The 10,143-nt window shown below is 33.6% G+C and overlaps 1 protein-coding gene across 3 annotated transcripts; it reads right to left on the reverse strand.

Moving 5' to 3' along the window:
- Positions 1-3,331: 3,331 nt before the first annotated feature.
- On the reverse strand, positions 3,332-8,684 carry LOC130960061 (growth-regulating factor 1-like). 3 transcript variants are annotated; one of them, XM_057885408.1, is made up of 4 exons: positions 7,906-8,684; positions 6,373-6,624; positions 5,445-5,859; positions 3,332-4,454 (listed from the first exon to the last, which is right to left on the reverse strand). In XM_057885408.1, the coding sequence occupies exons 1-4, from the start codon at positions 8,417-8,419 to the stop codon at positions 4,376-4,378; spliced, it is 1,260 nt and encodes a 419-aa protein (XP_057741391.1). In that variant the 5' UTR covers positions 8,420-8,684; the 3' UTR covers positions 3,332-4,375. The 3 variants fall into 3 exon arrangements, with proteins under 3 accessions (XP_057741391.1, XP_057741390.1, XP_057741392.1); XM_057885407.1 differs by having other exon boundaries at positions 3,332-5,123; XM_057885409.1 differs by having other exon boundaries at positions 4,112-4,132.
- Between the last annotated feature and the right edge of the window lie 1,459 nt (positions 8,685-10,143).

The following is a 10,143-nucleotide window of genomic DNA, read 5'->3' on the forward strand; positions in this document are numbered from 1 at the left end:
GAACGGTTTTTTTTCTCAGGAAAATGAAGAGTTCTCTTTGAAAAGAAAAACGGACGAGGGAAATAAAAACCGAAGCAAAACGGTTTCAAAAAGAAAGAAAAAGACATAACTAACCCTGGAAGCAATGAAAGCTCACGGGGGCAAAAGAGAGAAAACACCCCCGCAATAAATGCTCCCTCGGAAAAGCAAACTAATCAATTACGCCTCAAAAGACGCAACAGGCACAGCAAGACACGGAAAGGTCACGTCAAGACCAAAATACGGCCGAGACGAATCTTTCGCCAAACGAAATCAACGAGCCGACCTCGTCGCCAAACGAACACTCAACCAGCACCGAATACGCAGAGAAACGTCTCGAACTCTTAGCGACAAACCGACCTCACTCGTTCTCTCGCTGCGGGGGCAACTGTTACGGATCCGGTCCACGGACCCTGAACCCGAACCCGGCTTACCGGGTCAACCCGATTCGTCTCTCTAGAAGGCCCCAAATCGGCCCTCTAGAACTCCTAACCAACTTTTGAATTCAAACGTCCCTCTTATCTTAGCCAGATAAGATAAAGATAAGATAACCACCATCATCTACAAATAGAGGACCCAAGTCCCTCCAGGTATTCATTCATCCCACACACCTTATACCTCTTAGATCCATTCTGACTTGAGCGTCGGAGTGTCTTTGCAGGTACCTCCCCTCCGCTCCATCGGGCCGTCCAACATCCGATCCGACCCGCAGGTTCCCGATCCTCCTTTCAATCCGTATCAGAAGCATTCTGTACACTAATTTAATTAGAAATTTAGAAATGTTCTTTCTAAACTAGTTTCGGTTTAATTCTTCCTTTCTGAATGTTCACTCTATTTTTATAAAAAAATATAACAATACACTTCTTTAATTTTGTCTTATTGGGGTAATATAAGAATCAAATTTGGTGATTAATTATTTTTCAATTAATATTGGTTAATTTTTAAAATAAATTCTAAATCTTAAACCTTCTAAAAATTAAGTGTTAAAAATAATTTTACAATGAAAAATAAACTAATATTAACTAATTAAAAATTAATTTTCGAATCCAAATGATCAATTTGGAAAGAAAAAATTTTAAATTAGAACTCTCATGTCTACTTAAATTAAAAGAAAATTATATTCACATATACTTCTCTTAACAATTAAATGAAAACATGGTTGAAAGGGACTCTAGTTTCTTGTTTTTATTTACTCTAGGGTAAAGTATTAAATTGATCTTCTATATTTAGGTTTAATCTTATTTTAGTTTCTAAAATTTAAAGTGTCTTATTTAAATTCAAAAAATTTTATTTAGTTTCAATATAATCCTGTCATAAAGTCAATGTTAAATAATTAACGTCACCGTTCAACCAAACCTAAATGTTCTTTTTTAAAGAACAGGTACAAACTCAAAAAGCACAGAATCAAGAGCGGATACATCACCGCGAGTCACTGGCAAATGGAGAACATCTTCAAGAACTCGCTTTTCGCAGGAAAATTCACCGATAACAACAAAGATAAGGCCATCGTCACCTTTACCGCGGGAAACTCCACTCGACAACCGAAGAGTTTGATTCCATAAATATTCTATATCTAAAAACTGAATTTCGTTAATTATTTAATATAACTTCACGACAGGACTACATTAAAACTAATAATTTTTTTTAAATTCAAATAAAACACTTTAAACCTTAAAAATCAAAACAAGATTAAACATAAATATAAAAAAAAAAACCAATTTAATACTTTATCCTTTCCTTTATTTTCAGTCCTTCCCATTTTTTTGTGTGTTAGTGCTAACTTCTTCCAGCAGAGTACTTGTATAACTCAAAATTAATATTTACTGCCATGTCATGCAATCAAAGTCCCCACCTTCACCAAAAAAAATTCATCACCTTGAAAAAAAAATACCATGTCCACACACTCCAACCATCATCATCATTTGCTGTTAAATACAACCAAACAAAATCACATTTAATAATTAAAAAAAAAAAGAAGAAAGAAACATCTCATCCAACTTCTAAATTCTAATATTACCATATATTATATAAAAATAAATAAAAAACTTAATATTAATGTGAAGCATGAAGCAAACATCCACATTCCACACACAGTAGTTTGTGTTTACAAGAGATGATTTTACAAGATTGCCCCTCCTTTGTTGTTGTTTGCTGTCCTTGGACTACTCCCAGCACTGCTATTAGAGAGTGAACCAAATGCTGTTGTCTTTTGCAACACCCCAGTTGGTGATGACCCTATTGAAGGACTATTGTCCCACCCATCACTGCTAATAAGGTTCAAAGATCCCTTATTATTATTATTATTATTATTATTATTATTATTATTATTATTATTAAGGTTGAGAACCTCACCAAGTGGACCACCCATTGAACTCTCCCATGAAATTGGAATCCAATTTGGTTGTCTAACAATGTTGTTGTTGTTGTTGACACCAATTCCAACTCCTAACCCCATTTGAATAGGTCTACTAATTCCAATTCCAACTCCCTTGATGATGATACCCTTAAAGGTGAGAGTGTCACTTTCTCATTGGTTGGCATGAATTGATGATTTGGGATTGAGATTGACAATTGTGTTGACTCATCAATGAAATGCCTTAGGGAATTGTTTTGTGAATCATTGCTCTTATTATTGGAAGAAGGGTTAAGGAGTGAATCACAAGTCACAACTCCAAATTCATGGTGGTTGTTATGAATCATGAATGGGTTTTTGATGTGCGGAAAACGATCCGACACAAAACTCATCGGCAAGTGTATCGGGTCGCATCAAGTAATAAAACTCACGGGAGTGAGGTTGATTTGAGTGATTTGTATCCGGCAGAAGCTAAATTGCATGAAGTTTAAAAGGGAGAGGGAAAATTGCAGTAAATTAAAGAGAACAGGAAGTAAAGAAGTTGAATCTTAAAATGCAAGTAATATAAATTGCAGAAACTTAGATTGCAAGAAATGTAAATGACTGAAACTTAAAGTGAAAGAAATGTAAATTACTTGAATTATAAAGGGAATTGGGAATTTGATTTGCAGAAACTAAACGAGAGAAAAGTAAATTGCAACAAGCAGGAAAGGTAAAGGTGGATTCAAATAAACCGGATCTCAAACAGAAATGTAAATAAACTTGGTGAAGTAATTAAACAAGGAAATTAAAATGGAAACCAATAGATCTCAGGACCCAAGAGACTAGATAACTAAGTCTAGATCTCAATGCCTTCCTAGATCCAAATTCAGAGAGCAATTGCAAAATTTAAGAAGATCAAGCAGTAGAAGAAAAGTAAATTTAAAGTTCAATTTCCAAAAGTTGCAGTAAATCAAACAGAGAGATCTCAAGGTGAGATTGAGACAGAATTTCTTCAATTCTTCAACACCCAAGACTCAAGAAAAGTGTAGATGAAATTGAAAACAAGAAAACTAAGAGGAAGAGAATTCAATTCTTCTTCCCAAGACTCAGAATCTCCAAACAACTCAAAACCCAAAAGCTTTCCAAAACTCCCAGCAATACTAAAAGAAAAATTCTAAAAGAAAGCTCTCCGAAAAACTTAAATTCTAAGCTATTTATACACTCTCTTCAAATGATCTTCAAACCTTGAATTGGGCCTTTGCTCTTGATGGAATTGGGTTGACAAAAGCCTCTGTTGATTGCTCTTGGAGTTGGAGAGAAACCCACCTGTGAACCGGGCCATGAATCATTAAAGCTTGAGTCAAAGCTTGAGGGCAAGCTTTGGCTCAAGCTTTTCATATCAGCTAGCCTCCCGTGCTGTCATCCACGTTTGAGCTAAAGTTTGAGGTCAAACTTTGAGCCAAACGTGGATCCCCCTTGAATGCTCTTGGCCAACGTTTGCCTAAAAGCTTGAGGGCAAACGTTGGCGCAAGCTTTTGCTCCCCTGGGTGTTTGTTGTGGCGCCAACGTTTGCTTAAAAGCTTGAGGGCAAACGTTGGCGCCAACGTTTGCTTAAAAGCTTGAGGGCAAACGTTGGCGCAAGCTTTTGCTCCACTAGGTGTTTGTTGTGGCGCCAACGTTTGCCTAAAAGCTTGAGGGCAAACGTTGGCACAAGCTTTTTGTTCTCTCTTACTCCTTGCCATTCCTTCTTTCTTCAACCTTCTTCAAAGCTCTTTTCACCTATCATCAATCAACCAAAAACATCAAAGCTATGCTCAAAATTATGAGATTGTCTCTCTTTCATAATTTATGACAATTATAGCACAAAATCTCATGAAATTGCATTAATTCATCCATGGTTGATTAAATCAAAGGAAACATGAAATTCTACCCAATTGGCTTACTTATGGCTCAAGAAAGTGCATAAAATCAATTAAAAACAAAAGAAAAAGACTAGTGAAACTAGGCTAAGATGACTTGTCATCAGTTTTCCTTTGGTGGTAGCATTGGAAGTAGTGAACAACTCTCATTTGCATTATTGTTCTCTTTCTTCATAAACATCCTGCATTATAGTAATTAAAAACTTGAATTTAATTTTAATACATTATTAGTATAAAACAGTTTAAAAGAACACTGAATAATGCATAATTGAAAAGGAACACTTTAAACACATGGGTAAAGTAACAAACAAAAATTGACATGCCTTAAGACCATCTTTTTCTTTTAAGAAAAATTAAAAGCATATGAACCACCATGTCAAAATTGATTAGTCACTATCTACCAAAAAGATGAACAAGAAATACTAGATTCTTTGATTAGAAGATGAAACACAAACACTAAAAGAGGGAACATGCATAAGGAGGTAGGAATGAGTGCCAAGAGAATTTCTTAGTTGCTTCCAAATAAAGAAAAAGATGGTATATATATAATGTGTGCAATTTAACACATCAATTATTATTGCATAATTAAAAAAGGATAGGAACATTAACGTCGCCCATTTTCACAACACTTTTAAAAAGTTAAATTGCACAAGACATCTTTTTCTTTTTTAAAAGTATACTCTAACCTAACTCGGCCTATGTTCACATAGCCGGTCTCAAGCCCGGAAAAACAAGGGTTTTTCGGTTTGTGCGACTGCCAACGTAAAACAATGTCACATCCCAATACATGGCCACGACACAATGACGTCCTTGAAGCCATATTAGGCTGTGTTAAGCCTGCGACAGCCAACCTGAAACAAAGTCGCATCTCAAAGCATGGACATGATGCAATGACGTCTTAATCCATGTAGCCGACCCCATTTAATGGGAAAAAGGTTTAATCTATGTCATTCATTGTTTGACATGTCAACCATGTAATAATAATAAATTCACATTGTTGATATGTCAAACAATGAATAACAAACACCTAGGAATTTTTCGGGATCAAAGGGATACCTAAAACATTTTCTTGCCCTTTCTTTTAAAACCATGCAAGCTAAGAATTTCAATTATTATGTACCAATATGCTATAAACAAAAGAAGAAAAAATAAATTAGTAATTAGTGGCGCACCTGCTGATATTATTAGCAGCAGAAGCATCAGATGCAACAGGCTGTTGCTGCTGAATAACATTCTTGTGTTCATGGCAGTTTCCAAATGAAATAGTGTTGCTGTTGTTGTTGGAAGCAGTGTTCCCCACAATGGAGAATGAAGAACTTGAATTGTTGCTGTTAGGCAACAATAGCTTTGAGTTAGAAGTGGTGGTTGTGGTGGTGGTGGTGGTGGTGACGGCAGCAGCATGGCCTGATTGGCCTTCCACAGGCTTTCTTGAACGATGGCGGCCTCGGTTCATGTGACGCTCGCAGTACTTCTGGTCCACAACTGCGTCCCTCGAGCACCGCCATTTCTTCCCATCGGTTCTCCTGCACCGACCCGGCTCCGGATCGGTGCTGCTCGAGAATCCCAGATGGAAACCTCCCCATCCCACTGCAAAGACTCATTTTATTTAAAACACAATATCTAGTGACAAGGTTTGTGTTAGTTAACACAGTCACTAAACTTAAACGTAGTTGTTTTTGTGTGAAATTGATAGCTGAAAACAGTTATCAATTTCTCATGAAAACAATTGTGTATGAGTCTCTACTATATAAACGAGTGAATTACCAAAATTACACTCGATTTGGATGCCTATGAAAATGACAAGAAAAAATGCTAAGAGATAACCAGAATTTATTATTTTTGGCCATCACTTAGCCATTAATTTAATTTTTTTAGTCTAGTTTATTTCGTTTAGTAATCCAACAACATACTTTATCCCATATCTTTAAACATTAAAAAAAATGACTAATGTGAAATAGTTTTGATTTTGTTGACAAAAATGTGCCATGTGTCGGCCTCTTCTGTCAACAAAAACAAAACTATTTAATGTTTTGGGATTATTTTCATCTACATCTAAATCTTAGAAATGAAGAAAAAAGAAAAGAAGAGAAAGATACTTACAAGGATTGGGTCTAAGAAGTGGATTAGGAAAGTTAGAGAATGGAGAAGTGGAATGAAGGGCTTTAGTGATTGGAATAAGAAGATGAGAAGGAACAGGAACATTTGCAGTGATATACTTGTAAATGAGTGCTTGGTGCTCCAGCTCCATCCACTGTGAGGGAGTGAATAATGCAGCTCCTACCACTCTTCCCACATTATTATTACTACTCCTATTTCCCATCATCATCATTCCCCAATTACTGTTATTGTAACCTGTTTCATTATTCATCATTACTCAAAATTCATATAATATCTTATATTAACAAAGTATTTGGTTTATCTAAAAAATTTTATGAATAAATTTATAAATAAAAATATTAATTTTGTTATATACTTTTAGTATAAAACGCATCTAATTATATATTATCACATCAATAAAAAGTTTAACTTAATCATTTAATATTTCACAAGCATTTGATTGAATGGCCTTATAAAAGGATTATTTTGTCAATTTAATTTTCATAAAAAATTTATTCAAATAACTAATCGTAGATTCTCACGTCAACAAAAATAACTAATTTCCAAACTCTTATTAAGTTATCATCCAAACGTATGAATCACATTAAATAACCGTGTAAAATTACTATCAGTACATCAAAATTAATCACTTATTTCATTTCACAACTTAAAAGAAACATCAAAACAAATGCTGGCACAAGGTAGCATTTTAATTATTTATTAATTCTCCAATTATGCTACGTGTACAATAAAATTAGCCACCAGTATAAATACATGTTGAAATATAAATACACATTAAAAATAAATTGAACCACACATTAGTGACTGATTTAGAAACTAATTTTAATATACAAATAGCATTTTTGATTTGAGGGGGGAAAAACCGTTAAGGTCAACTTTTTTGGTTTGAGGAAGACATGGAAAAGAGGATTTTATAGTAAAGGAGTACAGAAGATAACATAAGGTAAAAGAGCCAATCAAATTATGTAGCTTTGTTTTTCTTTTTCATGCTCCCTATCATAATAGCTTCAATAAGCTTCTCTCATATGTCTTTTTTTTCTTCCCTTTTTCTCCTTTGGTATACTCTAGGTTTTAGTGCAAAATTTTGCTTACATCCCTCACCCTAAAACAGGAACAAGGAATATAGTTTCTTTGGAAGAATTTCTTTTTTACTTATTTATTTATTTAATTCTTGACAAGACTTCAGAAAAACAAGGCATATCTCAATATATTTTTTTCCATGAAAAGACCTTCCACACAGGTACTGTAGGATGACCATCAACAAAAAAAAAACACAAATTTTTTTACTAGATTACAAAAAAAAAAGAACCATTTTCAAGAAAAATACCAAACATCCAAATCAAACTCATTAACCTACAAATTACAAATCCAAATCCAACCATCCATAAACCCCCAAAAAAATTCAAATAAAATAACCCATTATTAGAAATGACTTAATGATTAAAGATATTTGAGTAATATGCATGAGTAACAGTAAAAAGACCTCAAATAAGAAATATTAATAAATAAATATACCTGCATTATTATTTATGTTGTAACTAGAGAAAGGGTGATAAGAAGTGTGCAATGTAGCATTTGAAGAAGCCTTTTCCACAATCAAAGTCTCTGACTTTGGTGTTGGTGTTGTTGAGAAACTCAGCATCTTCTCTTCCCCTTCTTGTTTGAACAGAGCAATGGCAACATTGTCATTTCCATTATTATTATTATTATTATTATTATTATTATTATTATTATTATTATTATTATTAGATCTCAACAACACACTACAACAAGAGCTATTGTTGTTGTTGTTCCTCTGATGATTCTGAAAAAACAACATTCCCTTTGATGTTGTTGTTGTGATGACATCATCATCATCATCACCACTAGTAATATTAACCTTTGACAGTTTTGCCCCTCTTCTATTATTATGATCATTATTACTCACCTCCTCTTCAGATCTTTGATGCTTAAGGAACCCAGATCCAAATGGAACAAACCCAGCTTCTGAACCCACCAACCCATCAAAACCCACCACACCAAGATCCATATAACACCACAAATTAATACAACTATAAATATAACTATTCAAAAAAAAAGGCTTAAACTATATTGGAGAAAAATTAAAATGATGCATTTTGTTCTTTAGTTGGAACAACAACAATAACGAGAATAAAAGTACACAATGTCCCTTGAAAGGAACATATTATAAATGGGGGGAATAGAGAGAGAGAGAAGTGAAGATAGATATGCTACTAGTTTTTGTGACACCTTTAAAGCTACTTAGCTGAAACTAGAAACCGGAACGGTTTTGTTCTTTGCCAAGGATAAAATAATTGGAGATAGAGATAATTGGAGATAGAGATAGAGATAGAGATAGAGAGAGAAATTTAAAGTATATATAATATGATGGAAGAAGAAGCTTATGACTAGACATGGTATATATCTCTCGGACATACTAATAAATAATATTATTATTTTTAGTACCATATATACACCGCATCCCTTCAAAAAATAAAATTATTATAGACCTTTTAGAATTTTTTTTTTAACATTGGAGTGACAGTAGTATTTTTTTAAAATGTGGATTATTAAGAATGTTATACTCAAATATAAAATCGTTTAATTAGAAAAGCATAAATTGAATCGTTCGATTTATTAAAGGTATAAAAATTAGACTGTCCAATTTGTGTTAAAAAAATAAAAAATTTGAGGTACAAAAATCGGTCTCTTCGATTTGTGTACTTTTACAATTTTAAAAAATACAAAAAATTACAATATTAAGATATACCACCACTTTTATTTCCATAACAAAAAAATTAGTCGACCGTTGATTATTATTAATACTAATTTTTTTTATGTTTTGTGTATCTCCAAAAATAAGATCATGCATGATAAATATGAGATTTTGCTGTAAGTTTCTTTAAAATATATACCTGAAAATGAATAGAAACTGATTGCTAGACTAGATTAACAGAATAATCATGTTTATCCGAGTTGAGTTGCCTTTGTAGATGACTTTTTTTTTTATAATTGTTCCTGTCCAGTAATTTGAGCCGAGGTATAACTCCTTCTAGTGCCGAGATATAACTCCTTCTTCTGTGTGTATGGAGTTTTATGTCCTAAGAGCCAGATGCCGAGCTATACTTCAGCCGTCAAGAAACACCGGAGGAGGTTGGGACTTGCAAAGAGACTCCAACGCTCAAGTTAGTAAGAGTATAAGATGAATATCAAATGACTCAGAATGAATAGTGTTATGTACCTAAGATTGGAGGTGGACGTATTTATAGAATTGTTGTAGTACGATTACTCTAATATTGTGGAGTTGTTACTTAGTGGGATAATTATGTGATAACTGCTCTAGTGAATTTGTTTAGAGAGATTTGTGGAGAGATTCCTGTGCCATCTGGGTTGGCACGTAGTTATTTGATTGTATATGATAAGTTCGTTAGGAGAGCAAAACACGTACTCTCCACGTACTCCTCCATGTGTGTATTTAGTTTTAACCAGATTGATTTCGATTTATAGTTTTAAGCCTACACGTGTGTATTTAATTTTAACCAGATTAATTCCGATTTATAGTCTTGAGTCGAATTATAGCCAACGGACGGATCAATAATCATGTTTACTTAATTAATAAACATCTATCACTACTTCTTATTACTACCAAATTAAATATAAGGACAATACTTTTTATGTATGTGTCTCTTTGTTTTTGTCGCTCTAATTTTTGCTAACAAACAATGCCTCAATATCAATGTAATTGTGGGAATA

This window comes from Arachis stenosperma, unplaced genomic scaffold (genome assembly GCF_014773155.1).
Source record: "Arachis stenosperma cultivar V10309 unplaced genomic scaffold, arast.V10309.gnm1.PFL2 arast.V10309.gnm1.Scaffold_100042, whole genome shotgun sequence".
NCBI lineage: Eukaryota > Viridiplantae > Streptophyta > Magnoliopsida > Fabales > Fabaceae > Arachis > Arachis stenosperma.

What these genes read in the sequence shown, in the direction of transcription:
- LOC130960061 (XM_057885407.1), bottom strand. Translation starts at nt 8,419, where the DNA reads ATGGATCTTGGTGTGGTGGGTTTTGATGGGTTGGTGGGTTCAGAAGCT. An exon ending in CAACATAAATAATAATGCAG is followed by an intron (nt 6,625 to 7,905) that starts GTATATTTATTT and finishes ATAATGAAACAG; the next exon opens with GTTACAATAACAGTAATTGG. An exon ending in ACTTCTTAGACCCAATCCTT is followed by an intron (nt 5,860 to 6,372) that starts GTAAGTATCTTT and finishes GAGTCTTTGCAG; the next exon opens with TGGGATGGGGAGGTTTCCAT.